At 34.9% G+C, this 26,568-nt stretch overlaps 1 protein-coding gene across 12 annotated transcripts in view; it reads left to right on the plus strand.

Moving 5' to 3' along the window:
• Positions 1-26,568, plus strand: part of PTPN13 (protein tyrosine phosphatase non-receptor type 13) — a 193,936-nt gene that overhangs the window by 33,437 nt on the left and 133,931 nt on the right. For all 12 annotated transcript variants that reach the window (XM_024574843.4, XM_045183695.3, XM_045183694.3 and 9 more), the window contains exon 2: positions 7,485-7,604. In XM_024574843.4, the coding sequence (XP_024430611.2) occupies positions 7,490-7,604 (115 nt within the window). In that variant the 5' untranslated portion in view covers positions 7,485-7,489. The remainder of the gene's footprint in view (positions 1-7,484; positions 7,605-26,568) is intronic.

Below are 26,568 nucleotides of genomic sequence, written 5' to 3' on the forward strand. Positions count from 1 at the left end.
AAATCAAGGTGTTTGCCAGAGTAGAAATCTCATCTGAACCTTACAGTCTTTTTCTAAGCTAAGTGGTTGTTGGCAGATTTAGTTCCTTGCAGCAACAGGTCTGAAGTTCCCATTTTCTTGCTGGTGTCAGCTTGGGTATGCTCTCAACCAACTGAGCTACCTGGCCAGGGCTTAAGTCTGTATTTCTTGAGGAAGATCAGCAAGTTTCCTAAAACTGATCTTAAGAAAAGTCAGTGGGTGTAGAGGAGGGGTTGCTCTAGAGAGACAATTCTCAAAACCAAAATTCTACCATTATGATATTTTGTTGGTACCCCTCAGTTGGTGAGGAGAAATACAACAAATGTGAAATTCAGAATTTTACTTTATTCCTCAGTTTAAATGATACAGAGAGGGATTGAGAATTCCAGAGTTTTCTGGTTTTCTGAAGCTGTCCTTTGAAAGCAGGGGCAGGCATATATGATTTCTATTTAGATAAGTAGTTGACATGAGCCAGAGACCCAGAAAAGCAATTCAAACTTGTGTTTATTTTAGTTTCTTTTTTCTCACTGGGAAAGTACAATGGAAAAGTTGACAAATATTGTGCATTGCTCCAACTTCAATAAAAATGTTTAGACACATGCAACATCTAATTAAAGCACTTAGTTTTCTCTCTTTTTCTCTTTAAAATCCCATTTCTCTCTTAGTGTGTTATTATTTCTTAGTATGTCTTTCCTAACTATGTTGGGCAATATTTTTTTTTCTCTACTAACTGATCTATACCTACCCTAGTGGAAAGAAATACTAATGTGTTTATTTCATTAGAGAGATTAGCTTTTAGTCTTTTAGAGCCCTCGTAGTGTTTTTATTATTTCTACTTTGTGTACATCTGTCTTCGTGTTGATCATTCTGGATCAAAGGTTAAAAGGTAGAAATAACATTATTTAAGTTGTCCTGGAGTTATTATAGTCATCATTTTACCTGTAAATCCTTTAGTAAATTAGAAATCAAGAGAAAAAAGATTGCTGTCTTGAGTAATGGATTTTAAAACAATGACTGTGCCACCAATCCACAAATTCTAACTTTATAAACATTAAGTTACATGGCATCTTGGATGTGCTTTGACTGTTTGCCTAAGGAGGAAAGGTCTTAGACCTTAGCCATGGATTTTGGTTTCTTTAGTTTTATAGATTTTTTTTTTAAATGGGAGAAGTTAACTTTTAGAAAACCAATTTAAAAACAATAAAAAAACAAAACAAAACTATGTGTTAACAGAAGTTGGGGCTTGGCTTCTCCTGACAGTAAAAAAAATCCAGTCAGATTCATGGAACAAAGAAAAGGAACATGGATTAGTTTTTATTTTCTCTTTTAAACAGCTTTATTGGGGCATAGTTGACGTAAAATGAACTGTACATAATTAAAGTGTACAGTTTAATAAATTTTGACATACGTATGTACCGTGAAACCATGGTCACAGTGAAGGTGATGAACATACTCATCATCCCCAAACATTTTCTCATGTCCCTTTGTAATCACTCTTACATGCCTCTCTCCATGGGGCAGTGCCATCTTCAGGCAATTGATCTGCTTTCTGTAACTACAAATCAGTTGCATGTTTTATAATTTTGTACAAATGTAATCATAAAGCATATACTTTTGTCTATCTTACTTTACTCATCATACTTATTTTGAGATCTGTATTTGTGTATGTATCAATAGTTTATTCCTTTTTGTTGCTTAGTATCCCATGTGGGATTATACTAAAATCCATTTACCTGTTGATAGACATTTGTTTGTTTCTGCTTTTTGTCTGTTATGAGTAAAACTGCTATAAACATTTATGTATAAGTCTTGTGTGGCTTAATTTCTATTGAGAAAATACTTTGAAGTAGAATGAGTAGTTCATATAATAGACTTGTATTATAGACTGATAGAACATTTTAAGAAATTATTTAAACAAACAGTTTCCCAAAGAGTACCATTTTACATCCCCACTAGCAATGTGTGAGAATTTTGGGTCTTCCACATGCTTGTCAACAGTTTGTGTGGTCAGTCTTTTTCATTTTAGTTTTTCTGATAGCTATGCAGTTGTACGTGTCTCATTATTTTAATTTTCATTTCTCTGATAATTAATAATGTTGAGCATCTTTTCATTTGCTCATTTGCCATTTATATATCTTCTATGATGAAGTGTCTATTCAAATCTTTTGCCCATTAAAAAAATTGGGATTCTTTATTTTCTTATGTTTTCAGGAGTTTTTAAATATATTCTAGATGTAAGTCCTATATGAGTTATGCAGTCAGAAAGTATTTTCCTTTAATTTGTGGGCTGTCTTTTCAGTCTTTTGACAGTTATTTTTAAAGAACACAGGTTTTGATTTTGATGAAGCCCAGTTGATCTTTTTTTTCTTTTATCGATCACACATTTAGTGTCATATCTAAAAAAACTTTGTCTATTCAGGATTACAATGATTTCCTCCTAACTTAAGAAAAAAGGCCTCCCAGGTATTATATATATAAAAGCTTAGTTGAAAATTATCTAAAAATAAATATTGTTAATGAAACATTCTAAAACCTGGTTATTAAGCTGTAACATCAATTTTATTATTTTACTCTATAGGTAGAAAATTTTAAATCAATTGAAGGGGCTTTTATAAATTGAACCTATTATCCCATTTTCAAACTTTGTTGAACTCTTAAATATTTTAAAACTTCATTTGTATAACTTAAGTCTTTTAAAAAATATTTAGTAGTATAACTGACAAAATAAACTTTCCAAGTACTTACATAAATCATCTTCTAATTAATGGAAATTTATAAATATGTTAAGACTTAAGTTCTCTTATTTCCTCCAATGGTATTTTACACATTAAAATGTCTCAGCCCATTTTCTTAGCATTATTTAAATTGGAATCACAAGGCTAATCTGTTATTCTAACTGACCATATTCTCTTAAACATTATAAACAGCTAAAATACCTAATATGTACAGATTCATTAATTAAAGAAATACTAATATATGTTTTTGCTTCTCTTAAACTTTTATAAACTGAATGGTGAATCTTCCTGGGTAAAAGATGCATACAGTTTTGGGGGTTGCCTTCTCCTCAACTGACTATGGTTTCTTAATGCTCAGTAAGAGGTTCTTATCTAGGATGGTGAGTGGATCTGTGCCCCAAACTGGTAGCTACACAAGAGCTGTATTTTATAGTAGCTTTGTTCTTGAAACAGGGTCCTCTTATGGCCCTATTTCCTTAAAATCAATTTAAACATTTCTAATTTATTAGTTTACTCATAGACAGGTTGTTATATCAGTTGATTTGATACAGTTAACCTGTTCACTCTTTCATTCTGTTAGTCACTTACGAGTTTCCTATCTGTGAGGGACACAAACCCTTCAAGATTAAAATAGCATCTGTTGGAATCCTTTTGTGGCTTTGTCTAACTGTGGGCACAGTTTTAAGGTCATGACAATAATATTTTTGTGTTAACCAAAAATATAATACTGGTTCTGGTTATATAATATAATTATTTTTCTTATTTGAAAGTCCAAAAACTGTCTAGTTATCATAAAGCCTATAACTTTCAAGGAAATAAAAGTGAACAATAAGGGTATGTTTATTGTAAAGCAGGACCATTTTGATAGTAAAATATGTCCATCGTATATTTATTCCTCAAGTTATCTAGTACTGTGTCTAAAGTAAACAATTGAAGGAATAGACTCATCTGTTACCCTCATCTGTTGATTTACTTCAAGTCATTTTTTTCTCCACTTTTTTCCATCCTTCTTCCACTTCTGCATTTCTTTCATTCCCTTGTCTTCTCTTGTATTTGAAGGTAATGAATCTGGAAAGCTGTAATAAAGGTGAATAAAATCAATGGAGAGAGAAGGTAGTGGTATGGTAGGCAATTACCAAAGATAGTGATGGCAGACAATTTATTAGGTATAGTTTTGTTGTTTGATTTTTAGAAAGCTGCTTTAACATTACATTAAATCTTGAGGTTCAGTGATTACAGGAGTATGGCATTCTTTTAAAATCTTTTTTTTTAATTGATTGATTTTGAGAGAAAGAAAGAGAGAGAGAGAGAGGAAAAAACACATTGATTTGTGGTTTCACTTATTTTTGCATTCACTGGTAGATTGTTACATGTGCCCTGACAGGGGATTAAACCTGAATGCACAACTAAGTGGAACAACAAACTGATCTCTCTCTCGCTCGCTGGCTCTTTGTTTCTCTCTGTCTCTTTCTCAAATCAGTAAATAATTAAAAAAAAAAAAAACCTGCCTAGTTTAGTATACTAATCAGCACTTCGATCTCTATTCAAAGCTAAAACTTTCCCCTCCCCTAACTAGGATTAGCTCTAGGGAGAAGCCAGTGAGATTGGCTACTCTTGTTTTGTTGCTTATCTCCTCACCCACTTGGCAAGTTGCTTTGTCTGACTCTGCCAGGATTTAACCTGGGAGAAGGAAGAAAGGTAGAGAGGCAAACAATTTTTACCTGAGTCCTGTTGTAAAATGGTGTCATTCTTTCTGAACTTAATATGTTTTTAAGCGTGATTCTTTCTGTTGTGTGTACTTGTGCGGGTTCTTCAGAATTCTTCACTGGAACCACAGTACCTGTGATAATTCAAAATTTTTTCTCCCTCTTACTAGCCAATACCTAATTCTTCTTTCTTCTCCTCTTTTCTTTCTCCTCTTTCTCTCCCTCCAATCTTCCTTTTCTTAGCCTCTTCTTCTCCCCCTCCCTTGTTCTTTCAGTGGTACTCTGGGAAACTTGAGAGTACCCTGGGTAGGATTTTTTTAAACAACTTTATTGAAATTCACATACCATAAAATTCACCTTTTTAAAATGTATCTTCAGTGGTTTTTAGTATAAACACAGAATTGTAGAACAATTACTAGAATATAAATGGGGACCTTTTAAATCATCTGAACAGGATTTCTTAGTACCAGGCTGACCCTCTGTGTAGACCCGCTTCTTGCCCCCTGACCCCCTCCCCCACCTCACTTCCTCCTCTAATGGAAGAGTAGTAGCTGCCACTACTGCAAGCTGCCTCACCCTGACACTCTTGTGTGCCCTCGTCTCCCCACTGGCCGCTGCCTCAGAGTGCTGTATAAGCCTTCACACCCCTAAAGCATCAGGCATCAGTCTGTAGTGTCCCCCCTAACTCTAGGGAACATACATCAAATACTCCAGAGTGTCCTACTGAAGCTTCTTTCACTGGCTTAGGGTAAAACAATGACACTTTTCCACACGCTTCTTATTTGGGGAAACAAAAAACTCAGCACAACTCTCTTCAAAGAAACTCTCCTTATGCAGTGTTTTCTCTACTCTTTATTCCTGTGTGTTGGCTTTAGAGCTATCTAATTGCTTCTTAGACATATTACCTTGGAAATTTGCAACAGGATAATCTTTTTCACAAGTCATGTTAGTATCTGATTGCTAATAGTCTCTTGATGCTCTGTCGAAACTTACAATTTAATATAATGTTTTATTTAGAAGATAACTCAGGTATCTCTTAGAAAAGAATGAAGTTTCTCTTTTTCCCTTTAATAAGTTTAATTTTATTTTTTTCCTTTTTTTATTATAATAAAGTACAAGAAAAAACCCATAGAGTTTTGGTGGTAGTAAACGGATCTGAATAAATAATTATTCAAGCTAAATATACTTCTCATACAAGCTAAATAAAAATTTTGGCTTATATCTTCCCTTTTAACTGTCACATTGTACATTTAAGTAGACACTCCTCAAGGCAGACTCCAAGCATAAAATGCTATAGTAAACATTTGAAAAGGAAAGTAACAGGACAAAGCTGGTCTCATTTGTAGCTGGAGTTGCTTTTTTTCACTGAGTTGAATTATTATAAATGTAAATTAAAAAAGTATTAGCTTTTTTGTTAGTTAATCTTGTATAGGTTAATTTTTAAATGTAACAAAAGATATAATTACAGAAAATAACTATTCAACATTCTGCATTCCCTCTAGCTTCTTCTCCCAACCCATCTGCTTCTGCCTACCATAATATATACATTGCATATTATACTTAAGTTGGTTTTGTCTCATAGTAATCTTAGTAAAGAGCAATTTTCTTTTCAGGAATTATCAATTCACAAAAATCTATATAGAAGTTTTGACTAGCTGCATTTCTCCCTTCCAAAATAAGAATAGGGTTATTGAGACCCATAGAAAACCTTAAGGGTTATCAGTATATCACCTACTTAATTGAATGCCATTGAAAAAAATGACCCTGCAAAAATGTTACCACAAAGGCACCTTTCTAAATTTTTGTAGAGTCTTAGATTATGAAGCATGCTTATAGGCATAACCTTTTCCTTGTCATAGTCACCCTAAAACAGTATTATTATTATTATTATTATTATTATTATTATTATTATTATTCCTATGTCACAAATAAGAAACTGAGATTTAAAGGTGAAATGTTCCCAGGGCAAATGGTAAATTGGCAGTGTGGTGAAGGAAGGAACTTTCCTCTACTCTTTAAGATTCTTTTGATTAGTCTAATAATTAAACCTACATGAGAGATGAACAAGAGAAAACAACCAAATTTAATTACATACTCAAGAGAGTCAGAGACCCTCACAAATAAGAGGTTCGGAGGCAGAAAGTTAAAACGAGGTACAATATGGCATTCTGAACTAAGGATGAGGTAAGGCACCTTAGGGCTTCAGAGGGGAGGAAGCTCTTCTTATTGTCTTATAAAGGACAATAAGAAGAGCAGAAGTTCAGTAATTAGATGTCTGCCCTGTCCCCTAGATAGGTCCCCCCAAAAAGTAGTCTCTAATAATAACTGTTGCTATGGGCAAGTCCCCAAATTTAAATTCTTTAAGGAGAGGTAAAATTTTCTCATGAGCCTGCAGAGTCTCCATTGCCATCAGCTCAAAATAATTCACATGCCAAAGTGGCACATCTTGGGGAGGCTTGCTCTGAATCTCTTGAGCAGCGAAGCTGGGTCTAGAAATAGTTAAGTCCATTCAGTGTACAATTTGTAGTTACATGTGTTGGAGAAACCAACAGTGAATAGAATCAATAGGTGAGATGTATTGCATCCGCCTTCTCCCACTGTGGCTGTAGGGTCTCCTCTCTACTCCTACTTTACCTGGATGGTTAGGATGAAACTTGGAACTGTAATCTGAAAGGCTTTTGTTTCAGTCTGGCTGCTTTGGTTTAACCATCTGCACTTGCACTTTAGCCTCCTGGGACCCTAATTTCCGTCTGCCTTCTCTCATGAAATAGCACACTATTTTCTAGTTCTGTCTCTGAGGTTGAATCCACTGTGTTAGGGCAAGTGGTGGTTTTGAAGGTTTTTTTCCTTTAATTCCTTCACCCTCTCTGAATTTAAGTGTAGGATTTTATTTAGATCGAAAGTCATATTGAGAAATTAGGTAGACAGGGACCTCATAGTCTCTCATCATTGATGTGGATCTTTCACTACTGCAAGTGCAGTCAAGTTGTTGGTGTGTAGACCATCTGTTACCTTTGTTTCCTAGGTAATATGCATGTGTCACTAGCTGAGGCCCTGGAGGTTCGGGGTGGACCCCTGCAGGAAGAAGAAATATGGGCTGTATTGAATCAAAGTGCTGAAAGTCTCCAAGAATTATTCAGGAAAGGTAAGTCTTTTTCCCCCTAATTTTGAATATTGGGAGGCTGAAAATAGATAAGGGACACAGTATAGAAGAGTACTTTCTCTGACCTCTCAAGGCTTAAAAAAGCTCAGATCTATTTGAACATCTTCAATGTACCTGATATTGTGCTAAGTAAGGACTGAAAATACTGTATAATGATGATCAAAACCAAAAACATTGTCAGCAAGGAGCTTATACTCTAGTGTGGAAAATAGCTATTAATAAAATATTTATATAAACAAATGTAAAAAATGCAACCATGACAAGGGCTACACCGGAAAAGATTCACAGGCTAGTGAGAACCCGTAATAGGAGGATTTGACATGATCATAGGGAAGAAAAGGAAGGTCTCTCTATATAAGTCACCCAAATGTAAGACCTGATAAAAAAGAAGTTAACCAAGTTAGAGGGAGGGAAAAACATTCCTGGCAGAGTGAATAATATGTGTGCATCAGTCTAAATTGGGATAGTGTATACCGAATAACTACTTAGGTGCTTCCCTGTAGAGGTAGCCACCTGTTCCAAATGGTTGTGTGGCATTTTGGAGCAGGAAAATTTAGGTAGTCACTCATTGGTTTTCCAAAAACATTTGATAGCATACTGAAAAGCTCCAACATGAAGATGATATTTGCCATTTACATATGACTAACACCTGCTTACAACACTAGGAAAAGAGACCAAGTTTCACCTGAAAAGAAAGAATCAGTCTTTAGTTTGAATGAATTAATCAGGCACAATAAACATAACAGAAATACATGAGGTAATAGTTCTCAAAGTCAGGTCTGTGGATGAGTAGAATAGCATCACCTGAAAACTTAATAGAAATGCAAATACTGAGGCCCACTGTAGATCTAACTGAATAAAAAATTCTGGGGGTATAGCCCAGCAATTTGTGTTACAACGGGTTTTTAAGGATGTAGTGATGCATGTTAGAGTTTGAGAACCATTTATAAGTTTGAATTGCTAAAGACCAAGAGCATGGTCTTTACAAGTTGTAAAGACCTTTTACAAGTTGTAGGGGGACCACTGATTGAATACTGATTGGGGACAGAGGGTAAAGCTTTGTTGTCACTCTCGTTGCTGTTGTTTCCCAATCCAGGGACTGGAACTTAAGCAAAACACTGTTAGGTCCCACTCCACCCAGTTCTTCTATAACCTAGATGTTTGAAGATCTTTGGTTAGAATGAAGATAAATCTAAAGAAAATGAATTCATTTTATTTAATGCCACCTACCTAAAATCTCTCTATTTAAATAGACCTTGTTGCTTTGTTCTCTTTATTTTAGTTTTCCAGAAAACTTGAAAGTATAGGCACTCTAGAATTTAGAACAGGTAGCCATGCTCTAAAGATGTTGTTGAAGAAAAGATATATTGGTGGCATTAGTCAGTTAATTAACAATAGTCAATTAATATTTAAGAAACATCTGCTTGTGAGGTATTGTATGGAAAATCCCAATAAGACGTCACTGTTGCCCTTAAGGGATTTATTCAGATCAGATGCATGTGAAAAATTTACTACTTCAGAAGAGTGTGCCAAATGAGTGGTAGACAATAAGTACCACAGATGTTCGGTCGGAGGAGGGAGAGGTAATGCCTCCTTTTATTGTACTAATGGCAGGATCAATGCCCTGGCTATGACTCAGAATATAAAGCACCTTGCATAGTCTGTGTACCTGAGAGTTTTCTTTCTTTCAAATTTCATAATTTTAATAGAGATTGAAGGTCTGAATGTAAAGTACTTGTCATCCAGATGGAATTATTGCATAACAATACTGGCACATTACAATAAAGAGACTTACTAGATACACAAAGTAAATGGAGATAAAGCACAGACATAGTTCACAGCTCACAGACATAGTTCAAAGCTATGGGAGCTTAATGCAGAGTGTGGTTCCCAGGTGTTACAAAACAGAAAGAGTTCATCCGCATGGTGCTAACAGAGCCAAACACTACACACTGAGAACTGCAGTGGAGGTGCCTGCAGGAGCATGGGAGGCTGATGCTCTAAAGCCCAAACTCCTCGATGGCGTGTAGCTTACAGAGTATATAGGGCAAAACCACGAGACACTGTGGGTTAGGGGGTTTGGCATCATATAGGCAACTGATTGGTTGGAGGTGAGGAAGAGTAATAAATCATTTATTTCAGTCTTGAGTACAGTCCTGAGTTCTGTTCCAGTGTCCCTCTATCATGTCTCCTGGGAAAATAGCTAGGGGGTTGTTCCACCGTAGGACTCAGGCACTGAAACATAACTTAGTCAAGATGTTATCTTTAGTCTGCCAGAGGTCTGGATGGTGTGACCATTAGTCAGATACAGGCTACTGTCTTCTGCTGCTTCTGGGGTTGCTAATTATCCAGGGAAAATTCTAGGTCGTTGAGGAATAGAGAGAGATAGAGATGATTTCTGGGGCTAGGATTTAAAGTGAAATTTAATCAAAGTCATAAGGGCCCTTGGTTTCACTGGGAAGGAGCTTGACAAGGCCGCTCTCTGGCCTGGGTGCGCTGCCTGTATAATGGCTCCCTGTAGGACAACTGCTGAATGATATTTTCGCCTTCTTTTGCAAAAGCGAAAATCCTCTTCAAATCTGCTCCATTTAGAGAAAATACATGTAAATATATATCTTTAATTAAAGCTAAGTAGATTAAAATAGACTTTTGAAAAGCAAGGGATGCCTGTATTAGCTTGCTTATTTTGCGGATGCATGGTGTTGGTCATGGTTCTCCAATAAACACCCTTATGAATAATGCTTAGTATTGTTAGGGGAGTAAAAGCAGGTAAAATACAATGGTCTCTAAGAAGTTTGTTTTCTAAAATGTGTTTTCCTCTCCGGGTTTTCTTTGTCCTTCTGTGTCTTAGTTTTGGTTCTTATGAATGGCTTTTTCTTCCTATCTTCTGAACTTGTTCCTGTGTGGTTTTTAGTATTTAAATGGAAGTTGACATCCTGAGATAAGAGGGAGATAATAAACATTTCTACTGGGGTTTTATTGAACACACGTCAAGAAAATTATATATTTCTTCATCTTTTTGAGACTTCTTCCAATTTAAGGCTTTTAGCCATTTTTTTAAAACAAACTTATTGTGGTTATTATTTATTGAATAATCATACCTAAGCATACTTTGTTGAAAGATACCATATTCAAATGAGTTTCTCCTCAGAGGAGGTGACATGTAAAACTTTTTTCAAATGTGTAATTCTAAACATTTAGGTAATAGTGATATAATAATTGGTTTCCCTTGTGATATATGTTTCTTAGTTTTATTGTCTTGCTATTATTGAAATGTGTGATTACTTTTTAGAATTTTATGAGATTTAGTTGTAGTCTTGCACAAGGTCTGTTTTTGTAAATAATCTGGGAATTTGGAAAGAATGTGTTATCTGTTTCTAGGATATAACTTAAGCTTGTTCATGCTTGTGCTATGAAAATTTTTCTGTGTTTTTATTATCAAATCCCTATAGTGATATTTTTGTCTGTCTTACTACTGTCATGACATGTTTACATGCCATTTTTTGTGATACGTATAATGGCTAGTGACTAATTTAAATGGATTGGATCTTCTATCAAGATAAAATAACCCTTTTTTTCTTTTTACTATTCACCTTAAATTCTATCTAGTCTGCTGTTATTTTTCCATTATCATACTATTTATCTTTAAATATTTTATTGTCTTGCCATTATAGTTGTCCCAATTTTTCCCCTTTTGCTCCCCTCTACCCACCCACTCCCCCATTCCCACACCATTATCCATGTTCCTGGGTCATGCGTATATGTTCTTTGACTAATCCCTTTACCTTCTTTCAACACCCCTTTCCATCTTACAGCTGCCTGTTCCATTTTTCTATGCTTCTGATTCTGTTTTGCATGTTAGTTTTTAAGGGAGACAACATGGTGTTTGTCGCTAGTTTATTTTGCCCATTAGTTCCACTTATAAGTGAGAGCATATGGTATTTTTCTTTCTTTGACTTATTTCACTTAGCATAATAATCTCCAGTTCCATCCATGCTGTCACAAAAAGTAAGGATTCCTATTTTACTGCTGTGTAGTATTCCATTGCCACCTCTGCTCCTTTTCCTTGCCATTTACCTAGAATATCTTTTCTTCATTTTCAAATGGTCTGTGTTGAAACTTAGGCATTTTTTATAAATAGTAGATAGCTAGATTTTGCTTTTATGCCCAGCTGAGGAGATGCTATTATTAATTCAAAAATTAAATGTGGCCATTGAAATAAAAATTGTGGGGAAATTTTATTAAAGGTCCTTTCTTCTTAATTATGTGCTTCTCATTTCATCTGATTGACTGATTGAAATACGTAGCTTATGTCAGAGAAAACATACACATTTAGGATTTTAGCTTTTACATCATGGATAAACTCATGCAGTAGCTTAGTGGTCCTAGATAATTAAAAAATACTGTCATTCTTATACACATTCTGGATAATCTTTAGAACTGAAATTTTTGCTGCCTTGGAAAAATTAGCTTACAGTTTCATTAGTTGCCCCAAACGGTACATTTTTTAAAAATTATGAAACTATTGCTCTTTGCACAAAATAGATCTTTTGAATTTGTGGGGTTTTAAGGTATTAGAGTAGCTGGTTGGTTGTTGTGAAAATTGCCTCTTCATAACTAATGAGGAAAAGACCTAATCTCCCTTGCTTAGGCAGGGATATAAATCTCATATAAATCCCTTTTATTATGTCTATTGTCATTTCTGGTTCCCTGTTTAATGAATAAAATAATAAATTCATAAAATTAGTAAATCAAACAGTTAAAAAGATAATAAAAATGAAGCATTTGATAAAGAGAAGTACTACAAAAAAAAAAAAAAACCAAGCAAAGTTCATTGTCTAAATAAAAAAATTCAGAATTACCATCAAGTGTCCTGGGAAAATTGAGAGAACCACATTACATTTCATATTGTTTTTGGAAAACAAATTTGGATATGGTTGCAGAGAGCAGGGCATATGAATCCTTTGGCTATACTTCATTATAAATGCTGATTTGTTATGTGCATGAGTGAAATAATCTTACTAGAGAATGATCTATTATGAGCAGAATTACATGAAATATTAAGTTCTGTCTGTTTTTGTTTTATAGAATTGCTTTCATTGAATAAATACTTCAAGGGCAATACCCTTACCCTTAAAAGGGAAAAAATATACACAACATATGTATATATTTATGAAATTAAAGTCTTGGAGCTGGAAAGATCTTAATCCATTTCACTAATCATCTTTAGGAATAAGAAATCAAGGCTTCGTTCTAATAACTTATAAGAATTAATACTGGCAGAACAGAAATAATATAACTATTTTAAAGTAAGTCTTGCCCTGGATGCTATGGCTCAGTGGGTTGAGCGCCAGACTACAAACCAAAGGGTTGCAGGTTTGATTCCCAGTCTGGGCACATGCCTAGGTTGCCAGCCAGGTCCCCAGTAGGGGGCATATGAGAGGTAACCACTCACTGATGTTTCTCCCCTTCTCTTTCTCCCTCCCTTCCCCTCTGTCTAAAAATAAATTTAAAAATCTTAAAAAAAAAGAAAAAGTAAGTCTTTATGAGCAATATCTATTTAGAGTGATAAAATTTATGTATACTTTGCGATAAAGTTTTAATGTTGATAGCTCTTCTATGAGCATAGCAACAGAACATTTAGAAAAATATCTGGTGATGCCTTGATAGGTGTGGCTCAGCTGGATAGGCATTGTCCTGCAAAGTAAAAGGTTGCTAGTTTGATTCCAGGTCAGGGCATGTGCCTCGGTTGTGGGTTGGATCCCTGCTCGGGCACATGTGAGAGGTAACCAATTGATGTTTCTCTCTCTTTCTTTACCTCTCTCTAAAAATAATAAATAAATAAAAATTTTCAAAATCTGATGACAAAAGTGACATCTCTTTATATTATACAGATATTAAAAGAATAATAAGGAAATTATTAATAAATTTATTGGAAAATTTAATAACTTACATGAAATGGACACCTGAAAAGACACAAATTAACAAGAGCTCATTCACAAAAGATTATCTGAATTGCTTATATCTATTAAGATGATTAAATATATAGTTTAAAAAGTCCCAAATAGAAAAATCCAGGCCCATATTGCTTCATGGGAATTTAAAAAATTTAAAGAAGGAACAGCAATTCTATATCAAATGCTTGAAGAAGATAGGAAATGAGAGAATACTTCTGAACTCATTCTATGAGGTCAACATTACTATAATATCCAAATCAGATAAAGACATTAGGGAAAATATACCTATAGATCAGTATACCTTATGAACATTAACGCAAAAAGCCTTAAATTTTAAAAAATTGAATCTAACAATACATAAAAGCGATAGTATATTATGATCAAGTAGATCCTAGGAGTACAAGATTGATTTAACATTCACAGATTAATCAGTATAATTCACCATATTTATAAACTAAACATAAAAGCATATGATCATCTCAGTAGATGCAGAAAAAAATTTAATAAAATCCAACATTCATTCCTGATTTTTTTTTAAACCTGCCAATAAAAAAAACTATCTCTACATGATAAAGGGCACCTACAAAAAACATTATATGTAACGTCATACTTAATGGTAAAATATTGAATCTTTCCCCTTAAGATCAGAATAAGGATTTCTGCTTTAGTTACTTATATTCAGCATTGTACTCAAAGTTCTAAATAGTGCCATAAAGCAAGAAGAAGAAATTAAAAGTAACTGGATTAGAAAGAAAGCAGTAAAACTACTTATTTGAAAATTACATGAATGTCTACATACAAAATTTGATGGGATCCACAAAAAAAAAGTCTCTAAAACTGAGTTCAGCAAGTTACAGGATACAAAATCAATATAGAAAAATCAGTTGTATCCATACATAGTAGCAATGAACAATTAGAAAATTTAATATACCACTTAATCTTTTTTTATTTATTTATTTGAATTTTTATATGAGTTTATCTGAGTCAAACATATACCAAGGAGCAAGATCTCAAATGCTCCCAAGGTTAAGTTTTGCAGCTTCTTTTATGCATCTGAAATTAAGGAAGGGTAAGGAAGATTCAGGAAGAGAGGAAACAACTCTGGAATGGGATTGCACAATAGTTAAAATTGTGTGCTGTCTGGGGGTTGGCCTTGTGAGGATTGGGTTACAGAGTAATTAAGATTGTGTTCTCCTGAGGATCCGGAAAGGGGGCACTTGAAAGGTATGTTAACCAATACACAGGAACAATGGACAGGGCTTGCTTAAGGCAGTGACAAGGCTTTTAGTGAAGAAGTTGGATGCCTGGGGCGGGATTAACCACCATAATCTGACCAGATAGGAATTTATCACCCTGTGAGGCTATTTTCCATAGAATCCTTGTTTTCATCCACAGGAAGGCAACCTTTCCAGATAAAGTAAAATTATTCTTTGTTATAGGTACACACAGGGCCTGCTCCCCCACCAGAAATTTCAAATCAGTTCTCAAGGTCCATTAGTAGAAGAAGAAGTGAAGTTGAATTATACTCTGAGAGTTGAGCTTTGAGTCTTGAGTTGCGATTAGTGGTTGGTTTCTGAAAAGCCTCCTGCTTCCTAAACTGCAGCACAACTTTGATCTTCTCCTTGGTCACAAGAGTATTAAGGCCCCTAACGAGGAAATTTGGCTTCTGAGGAGGAAGAAGCTTGAGGTTTTTTTCACAGGTAGTGGTACACTGGAGTCAGGAAGCCTGAGTGGAGGATGTCCCCCTCTGAGGCAGGAATGGCATATGTTCCAAGGCCTGATTTTAGAAGCAGAATGTGAGGAGATGAGTTGGAGCACACATGAGAACTCCAACACAAAGCTGAGATACAGTGTTCTTGCTCTGCCTCTGAATGATTTTAGAACCAAAGTGCACAGGGTTTTGCAAACATATTGCTGATAGATCATAGTTTTCTACTAGAAGCTCTGAGATAGTCTAGCTGGCTCTCTGTGAACAAGGAAATAGATTTGGTAAGGACTGAAAGATGAAAAGTAACTTTTTCTTCACTAGCCCTCCAGGAAGCAACTAGGAAAGGAAAGTGGAAAACCCCCATAGGATGACGCCCTTGATTGAATCTTCACAGTGCTCTGTAATTAGGGATCCTAAAGAGGAGTCTGCACATTAAAAACAAAACAAAACAACCTGTAAAACTAAAGGCTGTCCAGATGAGGGGTGGCAGATGCATGGCATAAATGCCACCCTCTTCCACCCCACGCCATGACAAACACCACCAATTAACTGCGGCACTTTGTCCTGCATAGATTGTGATTTTTCTATGTTGAGATCTACAAAATTGCGAAGACCACCTCTACCCGTCTGAGATTTTATCTTTTCAGTTGGAATGTTACTGAACAGGGACCCAGCCCAGTGAGTCTGCCTCGGGCAGGCGTGTAGTGTGTGGGTTCTTGACTTTGTTCAGGAAAAATTTCACAATACGAGTCCAAGTGATTTTGAGAAGATGTTTGTCAAAGCTGAGGACAGTGAAACAAGGAAGGCCTTAGGACAGAAGACACAACAGGATAGAGCCTAGGTCAGAGAAAAGGGGTTCTTGGAAACAGGTTTAGGGGGTTAGTGTGGTACAAGCTGCCACTGCCTGTTGCTCCCCTGTAAAGTACTATTGTAAATTGTTAAAAATGTAGAATATGAATTATGAAATAAAATGAAATAATCAGGGCTAAACCTGACAAAAGATGTGAAAGCTACAAAACAATGCTGAGAGAAACTACAGAACACCTGAGGAAATGGGAGGGCAGTGCTGCGTGCCTGGATCAGAAGACTCAGTATTGCTGTCAGTATTCTCTAAATTTTTTATGTATTCAGTGCAATCCCAATGCCTTTTTTTATAAAGATTGTGAGTTGATTCTAAAATCCTTAAGGCAATTCAGTGGACTTAGAGTAGCCAAAACACTGAAATATAATAGAACAAAATTTGAGAACTCACATTACCTTATTTCAATATTTATTAATATAGTTACATTAATCAAAATAGACAGGTAGATCAGTGGAACATTACAAAGTCCAGAAAGAGATCCACACTTATATGGTTGATTGATTTTTGAGAAAGATGCAAAGGATAGTCTTTTCCATGAATAGTGATGTTACAATTGGATCTCCACATACTAAAAAAAAGATGTATTGGGCAAAAAATAATTTTGACTTTTACTCCATACTACATACAAAAACTAATTCAAAATGGGTCACAGATCTAAATATAAGAACTTAAAATTCAATATAAAAGTTCTCAAAGAAAGCATAGGAGATATCATTGTGACTCTGGGTCAGGGAAACGGTTCTTAGATATGATACCAAATGCATGTTTCATAAAAGAAAAAAATGATAAAGTGGACTTTATCCAAATTAAAAACATCTCTTCTAAACACATTGTTAATAGAATGAAATGAGGAGTCAAAAGGTGAGAGAAAATATTTCCAAGTTATATAACGGATAAAGGACCTATGTCCAAATTACAATCATAAAGAACTCTCAAAAATCAATAGTAAGAAACAAACAATCCCCCCAAAGAAATTGAGCAAAAGATTTAACAGATATTTTACCAAAGAAGATATACAGATTTCAAATTTCAAATAATAACATGAAATATTAGTCATCAGGAAAATACAAAAGTCTAACATCATTAATCATAAATAAAGAAGATGCAAATTAAAACCACAGAACTACTAGTACATATATATTAGAGCATTTAAAATTTAAAAGACTGCCAGGGATGGGGGGGAGGGGTGGGAGGTAGACACAGACAACTGTAATGAACAACAATAAAGTAATTAAAAAAATAAAAATAAAAATAAAAGACTGCCATACTAGGAATTAGCAAAGACTTGGCAGAAAGTAAACTCATACACTGCTAGTGAGAATGTAGAATGGTATGGTTTTACATCTTGGAAACTTAGTATTTTCTTAAAAAGTTAAATATACACATGCTACCCAAAAGAAATGAAAGTATATGTCCATACAAAGACTTGAACATGAAATTTCATAGCAAGTTTATTTGCAGTGGCCAAAAGCCATAAAGAAACCAAATGTCTGTCAATAGGTGAATGAATAAACAAACCGTGGTGCATCACGTAATGAAATACTACATGGCAATAAAAAGGAGTGAACTATTGACACACGCAACAACATAGGTTACTTTCAAAATAATGAATTATGCTGAGTGAGGGAAATTTGGCAAAAATAATATGTGTTTTATGATTCTAATCTAAAATTCTAAAAATGCAACCTAAACTATAATGATAAAGTTAACAGTGGTTGCTTGGGGATGAGAGTTACACAAGGGGCCAGGAAGCTGGGATTACAAAAGTGTATGAGGAAGTGTTTGGGTGGTGGATATGTTTATTATCTTGATTGTGGTGATAGCTTCACAAGTGTATTCATGTCAGAACATCAGATTGTATCCTTTAAGTCCCTGCAGTTATTTTATGTCAACTACACTTTAGTTAAAGCTACTTATAAAAATACATCATATTTTCCAAAAATTGTTTAGTTTTTAACTTTAAACCTTTGGCCTTTTTCTTTATTAATTTGAAGTTCATTGTTTTTAAAAAGAAAATGTTTTCCAATCAAAAGCCACATATAGCTAATGGCTGCTGCATTGGAATGTGCAGATAGAATATAATGTCATGCCAAATTGTGGTTCCAGAAAAAAAGTAAAAACAATGCATTTTCATATGAAAACTGAGAGTATTTACCGTCAAGAAAACCCTCATTGAACAAATTACTAAAAGATGTATTTCAGGCAGAAGGAAGGATAATCATAAAACCAAAGAAGGAACATGTAAAACTTTTAATCTGGTAGAACCAAAGAATAAGTAACTCAATGCGTGAGAAGGGAGACAAAGCACTAAACTTTTAAAATTTAATTCCTGATTTTTTTAAAGCCTTTATAAAAAATATAGAAAGTTTTTATGAATTGAAAGCTTTTCCATAAATATTGTATAGTGTGTGCAGTTTTTAAAAGACCAAAACCTGGCTTGTCTATATCCCATTTATAATCATCTACAATCATAACGTGTTGTTCGACAGGGCGCATCAGCTGTCTTTGACATGCTACATCTGGCCTTGCATTCACAAGGCCAGAATTAACAGGTTCTTCAAGTTAAATGTGTTTGAACCTGATAAAATTACTGCATTTGTACCCTGGAAACAAACTATAAAACATGAAATTAGTTTAATATCTAGCATTTTGAAAATGAATAATGTGGGTTGCTTAACAAGTACATGAAACACTTAGAGTAAACCTCTTTTCTCTCAAATACACAGTCAAAGCACTTGTTGTGATTTGAAATTATTTGGCTCTGGATTTTATAAACAGACCATTTTATAAATTTAGAGTCATACATTTAGAAGGAAAGTTGCTACAGGTCATGCCCTCTATCTCTAGTGCCATACTTGCTGATATATATAATTTTACTCACTATGTTTATTGTTTTAATTTATGTGTACAGGGATTTTTAAAAAATACTGAGCTATAATGTATACTGTAAAAAACATTATTCTTAATGGTACAGGTTGATGAATTCTATGAATGTGTACACTCATATAAACACCACCATCACCACCAATGGGTGCTAGAAGACTCCTTCAGGCTCCATTGTAGTCAGTCAATTCCCGGTTACCAAGAGTAATCATTTTTATGACATCACATAGATTAAGTTTTGCCTGAAAATAAACATCATACAAATTGAATCATACAGTGTGAACTCTTGTGTTTTCTGCCGCCTTCTGTTCAACACTCTGAGATTTATCCATTTTATGTAACCAAGCTTTTTAAAGAAAACACAGTACAATTACTTCACTCTTTTCTCAAGTAAAGAAATAAAAGGTGGCTTTGTGCCTTGTATCATTTAGTAACAAGTTAAGATTTTTACTTTTTTAGAGTGATGTGCACCAGTCATGGTTAACATTTTTATGAGAAATGTATCCTTAATATTTCTTCTTGAAAAATGGAATAGTTTATCATTCAAATAAACTTCCTTCCCCCTTTTTTATTTGAGAAGGAAAAGATACTAAAAATGTAAATGGAGGGAGAAGTAAGACCTGAACAGCCAGAGAGAATAGTGTTAGTGATCACAACAGTATTTTTCATAAGTAGTTACAGGTCAGGGTTATGTGGAATTATGTCATCATAAATAAACAATTCCTCTCTAGAAAACAGTGTATTTCCTTCTTTCTCTGGAAACTGAAAATACATAGTAATTGTCACTGACCTTTTTATTCAGTTCTCCAAAAGTGAGATAAATGCTAGTCATCCCTTGACATTATTGGTTTTTCAGTCTTTGTGTAGATTCCAGGCCCTTGAAAGTAAAGAGAAGTTGCTGAGGTCATTATTTGAATTTTGTCATTCCCCTCCTCCCCACTACCCCCCTGGCTTTATAGATAGCAGGGGTGGAAGATCTCCTTTGACATGAAAATTTCTATTGAAAGCAAACAAACAAAACCCAAAACCTGCTGCTTTTTAAAAGACCTTTACCATGAAACTCATCTCTATTGCTAATTACCTCAGTTATAAGTTTTTGTGGGCAAGTATAATGTGGCAGCTGTTTGATCTACAGAGGCTATCATGAAGTTGTTAGGTGGCAAAATTATACCAGTGCTTTAAGAAACTAGCAATAAAATCATGTTTTTAAATAGACTTTACCATTCAAGATTAACATTTTTAGAACTGCTTGAATAGGATGGTCAAGTAAGATATGACTTGTGTATTTTAAGAAAGAAACTATCTTATAGCAAACATTTTGAGAACTCTACTGACTAAAATACTTCATTTATGTAGAATAATTTTGCTCTCAAAGTTTGGATCTTCCTTGGAAAAATAGAAATTGGTGTTAATCTTCTGATATTTTCTAGGCACTGGATGCGTGTGTAATGATACATTCATGTATCAGACAGCATGGAAGAGAGCAAAGGTGTTCCCCCAAGGCTTGAGCAGATACAGTATAGATATTAATTGGATTTATAGTATGTGTCAGAGGAAAATAAAAATGTGTAGGCAGTTCATTTCTAGTTTGCTTTACTTTAGGAATGAGATTTTTAAACAAGCCAAATAAAGATAATTTTTTTAGGTGGGTATGGCAATTTATTTCTAAATGCACAATCAATGACATCCCGAGTTTGGTGTCATTTATTCAGCTTCTTATAAACAGAGATGAGCTACCTTTAAACTCCCTTCTAGTTTAAAATTATTTTAGATAATTATTTTGCCTTTCTAATATGAAATTACTTTATTATATTTGGATAAAACAGTTACTTGTAATACTTTCTGGCTTGTCCCCAAACTCCAGATGGTTGGGAAAATTAATTTTGTTTCAGTGTTACAATTAACAAAGCTGACACTTCCTTTGAATCATATTTGAAAAAAATAACTAAAAGTAATAAAGGCTGGAAAATAAAATTAAAGATCCAGAGTATTCTCTCTCGGTGAATAATTCAGAGTTCTTGGTGTTTGAAAGTTGAAAGAAAACTTTGTTTTGCTTCATAAGGGAGCTCTAAAATAACCTTTGTGTGTGTGCATTTGTGTGCGACCAGCAGTATCTAAATTGATAAGTTATTGTCAGAGCAGAGTAGAGCAGGGCACCTTTAAAAGGTTATGGATCTATGGAAATATAGTTGAAGTTGTAAACATTTATTATTTTCAAGTATTTCAATTGCATTATTATAATAGCACTGTACCTGATCTGTAGGAAATTCTAATTCCTATCCTTAAGCCACTTATATTCTGGAAGAAGTAAGTGAAAACAGAGTTATAAAAGCATTTTGTTCAGTACTTTGCCATGTAATTTTGGGGTGGATACTTTTTATTGTTGAGAATACAGAAGATTGGTGGGAAATGTGGAAACCAAAGAAAAACAAAGGAGGAACTTAATATATCAAAGGAATGAAGTGGGCAGATTCCCCAGAGTGTGATACAGATGCCAAGAAGAAATGAAAGGAACTGCTACTATTTCTTTCATATGCTTGGATCAGGTGGCCAAGGAGATTTGCTGAAGAAGAAAGCAAATTCTTGGAGACTCGCTCCCTTCTATGCATATTGTCCAGACATTTCAACCCTGTTGCTTTTAATAATCATAACCAATTTAGTTTTACTAATATAGATTGCCTGTATATCACTTTTTAAAAAGATTTTATTTATTTATTTCTTTTTAGAGAGAGTGGAAAAGAGGGAGAAAGATAGGGAGAGAAACATGATGTCTGAGAGAAATAGTGATTGGTTGCCTCTCTCATACCCCCAACTGGGTCCGCGTCCCACAATCCAGGCATGTGCCCTGACTGGGAATCGAACTGGCAGCCTATCAGTCTGCAGGCTGGTGCTCAATCCACTGAGCCACACCAGCCAGGGCTGCCTATATATCACTTTTGTTAAACTCAGGTCTCATTAGTGTTTTGTTACCAAGATGTGTGGTTTGGAATTATCTTGAGTCTTACAAGTATATAACAAAACAAAACTACTTAGAAGCCTAATTGATCAGAAGCCATACGTGGCTTGCATAGGTGGCTTGCATGTGTTTAGTGTTTAAAAAAAAAAGAAATAAAAATTAAAATATTATTTGTGTTTGTGCAACAAAGTATCATTACTTAAAAGAAAAATATCTTTTGTTTCCTAATATAGTGAAGAAAAGCTCATAAATTATTGATTTAGAATGACAAATTTGCATAATTTTGTGTTAATCAAATGTTACAACTTCTATTACAAATAAATTTTTTTCTAAAAGTCTATGCTGATGCTGTAGTTTATATATGTACATTCAAGTAAATATCTTCTTTGATAATTTGTGTTATACTTAAAGATAATGATAAGATACAGTAAAATACCTATTTCATATGTGTAGTTACTTAGTAAGTACTAATTGGCATGATTGTAAAATTTTAAACCAGTTATTCTAAATTGAGGATCTAGGTTAGCTAGGAATACCATGTAATAAATAGAACACGTATAGAACTATATTCCCCAAGGGATTCAAATAAAAATTAGTGCTATTTTAGGATACTTTGTAACTTAAATCATCTGTATTTACAATATGACTTCTAAGAAACAGATTTGTATGATCTGGGTCTGGGAGCTACTGCATCAGAGTGTAAATCCTCGAGGACTAAAAGCTTGTTAGAGTTTATGAAATGCTGTTGGATGCTTGGCTATATATAGCAAGAATATTTAGCCTCACTGGTGTGGTTCAGATGGTTGGGCATCATCCCACAATGTGAAAGGTCTCCAGTTCGATTCCTGGTTAGGGCACATGCCTGGCTTGCAGGGCTGGTCCAGTCGGGAGCCTGTGCAAGAGGCAACTGATTGATCCATGTTTCTCTCTCACATTGCTGTTTCTCTCCCTCTATTTCTCCCTCCTTCCTACTCTCTCCAAAAACAAATAAATCTTTTTTTAAAAAAAAGAAAATTTACATGATGTAAAATGTCTTTGAAAAAACTAATACTATCCTTTACGTTATATAGATGTCTTGATTCCAATCATTTACACAATTTTATTTTCAAATTGAGATTGCTATTCTATTTTGTTTCACATTAGAGAAACTGAAGTTTTAGAAAGTAGTAACACAGTTTATGAGGAACTAGACTTCCAGCCAAGATGGAGGCACAGGCAGATACACTGTACTGCCTTGCACAACCAAAAGAAAAACAACAAATTTAAAAACAAAAAACAACTAGAACTGCCAGAAAGTGGAACTGTATGGAAGTCTGACAACCAAGATGTTAAAGAAGAAGTATTCACCCATACTGCACCACAATCCAGCCACATGGGTTGCCCCACCCTGGTGAATACCTAAGACTCTGCCCCTTACAAAATAATAGGTGTGCCAAGACAAAGAAATAGTCCAAATGAAAGAAAAGATCAAAACTCCAGAAAAACAACTAAGTAACAAAGAGATAGCCAAACTATAGATGCACTGTTCAAAACATTGGTATTCAGGGTATTCAAAGAAATAGTTGAGTATGGTCACAAAATAGAGGAAAAAGTGAAGGTTATGCAAAGTTAAATAAAGAAAAATATACAGGGAACCCAACAGTGAAGGGAAGGAAACTGGGATTCAAATCACCAATTTGGAGCAGAAGGAAGAAATAAACATTCAGCTGGAACAGAATGAAGAAACAAGAATTCAAAAAAATGAAGAGAGGCTTAGGAACCTCTGGGACAACTTTAAATATTCCAACATCTGAATTATAGGGGTACCAGAAGGAGAAGAACAACAGCAAGAAGTGGAAAACTTATTTGAAAAAATAATGAAGGATACTACCAAGTTCTGGCCAAAATGGAGGCGTAGGTAGAAACCCATTGCTGCTTCACACAACCAAAAGGAGGATAACAACCAATCTAAAATCAATAAACAACCAGAAGTGCCAGAAAATCAAACTTCATGGAACTACAACAGCCAAGGAATTAAAGAAACAGTCAACCAGAACAACCAGACCAGTAAGACGCGGACCACGTGGACAGGGCTGGCTGAAGGCAAAACTGAGACTCAGAGCTGACTGTGGACTATGGTGGTTGCAGCAGTGGGAGAAATTCCCAGTCTCACCGGAGACTTCATTGGAAAGTGGGCTAGAGACGAGCAGGGGAGCTGCACTGTTCCCTCTCTGGCCCCTCCCCCACAGGCAGTGCCTCAGGGGAGCAAGGAGGATTGCCCTGCCCTGGTGAATACCTTAGGCCCTGCCCTCTTAAAACTCAACAGGGGCCCTGAACAAAGAAATAGGGCCAAAATGAAAGAATAGAGCAAAGTTTCAGAAAGAGAGCTAAGTGACGAGGAGATAGCCAACCTATCTGATGGAGAATTTAAATTTAAAGCCCTGGTAACCAAAATGCTCACAGAACTGACTGACTGAGCTTGGTTGAAAACCGATAAAACAAATGAAAGATACCCAAAATGAAATAAAGCAAAATATTCAGAGAACCAACAGTGATGGAAAGGAAACCAGGACTCAAAGCAATGATTTGGAACAAAAGGATGAAATAAACATCCAGCCAGAACATAATGAAGAAACAAGAATTCAAAAAAGTGAAGAGAGACTTAGGACCCTCTGGGACAACCTGAAAAGTTCCAATATTCAAATTATAAGAGTGCCAGAAGGAGAAGAACAGTAGCAAGAAATTGAAAACTTATTTGAACAAATGATGAAGGAAAACTTCCACAATCTGGTGAAGGAAATAGACTTCTAGGAAGTCCAGGAAGCCCAGAGAGTCCCAAAGAAGTTGAACCCAAAGAGGAACACACCAAGGCACATCATCATTAAGTTACCCAAGATTAAAGATAAGGAGAGAATCTTAAAAGCAGCAAGAGAAAAGGAGACAGTTACCTACAAAGGAGTGCCCATAAGGCTATCAGCTGATTTCTCCAAAGAAACCTGGCAGGCAAGAAGGGGCTGCAAAGAAGTATTTGAAAGAAGTCATGAAAGTCAAGGACCTACATCCAAGATTACTTTATCTAGCAAAGCTATCATTTAGAATGGAAGGGCAGAGAAAGTGCTTCTCAGATAAGGTCAAGTTTAAGGAGTCCATCATCACCAGGACTTATCATATGAAATGTTAAAGGAACTTATCTAAGCAAAAGAAGATAAAAAATATTGACATTAAAATGACAGCAAACTCACAACTATCAACTGAACCTAAACAAAAACAAACTAAGCAAACAACTGGAACAGGCACAGAATCACAGAAAGGGAGATCACATGGAGGGTTATCAGTCGGGAGAGCGAGAATGGAGGCAAAGGTACAGGGAATAGAAGTATAATTGGTAGGTACAAAATAGACAGGGAGAGGTTAAAAATAGTATAGGAAATATAGAAGCCAAAGAAGTTGTATGTACGGACCATGGACATGAACTAAGTAGGGGAATGCTGGTGAGAGGAGGGGTGCAAGGCAGAGGGGAATAAAGGGGAGGAAAAAAAACGGGACAACTGTAATAGCATAATTAATATACTATACTTTAAAATTAAAAAAAAAGAATTTATGGGGAATTAATAAAATTCCAGTTGGGAATCAATCTGTAGTATGTAGTATAATTTTCAGCTAACCTTAAATAATTTATCACAAAGCTTTACTATCAAGAAAATATGAAAATGCAGGGGAAATATTCTTAACAGTGTATACTTATTTGTGCTTTCTTATACGAGGTGATTAATTTCAAAATGTATATGTTTTTATGCTCACATGAATTAAAGTTATGAGAGAATTCCATATTATAGTGTGACTTCATCCAATCCTTCAGGGTTTGAAAGTGGTCTCTGCATAAATTTTTGCCAAGAACCTTGATATCACACATGAAATGGGAAGACGACAGTTTCTCTATTTGTGCCTAAATAGGCAAAGGATTTTTCAGGTCAAAGGGGTGTCATTGTTCTAAGTCTTTCGACGATTTCATGATACTTTTGATTGGTTTTTATCTTAAGTTTGTCGCCCAGTTCTGGTCATTTCCTTAATTTTCATACCACACATGGAAAGCCAGAACATAAAATGAGGGGAGCTATTTAAAAGAAATGGCAAGATCTCTCAGGAAAAAAATTTGTGGAGCTGGGTCTTAGTTGAAAAGATCATTGGAAGAAAGTGCTAAGACGTTTCTTTGCATATCAAATTTCTGTTTATTTCTAACTTTGGCTCCAGCTGCTTGAAATTCCGTTTAAGCAACTTTTTCTGTGGAATGTTGGTAAAGTCTATAAATACAATCATCTGACTACTGGAATCAGTTCACATGAGATTTACTCTTTCATAGTTATAGCATTCTTCAGGACAATCATCACACAAGTAAAATATTATAGGACATTAAATTACAAGGTTCTGGAATTCCATTTTAAAATATTGTTTTGTTAGCATTCTTTGAAGGATTTTGAATACATTTGCTTTAAATTCCTTCCTTTTAGTTAGACGATGAGAGTAAATGAAACAGATTCTAGCCACAGTTCTAAATTTACTCACTTGTATGTTTGCACAACACTTTACAAGTGTTTAAAAAT

This window comes from Desmodus rotundus, chromosome 4 (genome assembly GCF_022682495.2).
Source record: "Desmodus rotundus isolate HL8 chromosome 4, HLdesRot8A.1, whole genome shotgun sequence".
Classification (NCBI taxonomy): Eukaryota; Metazoa; Chordata; class Mammalia; order Chiroptera; family Phyllostomidae; genus Desmodus; species Desmodus rotundus.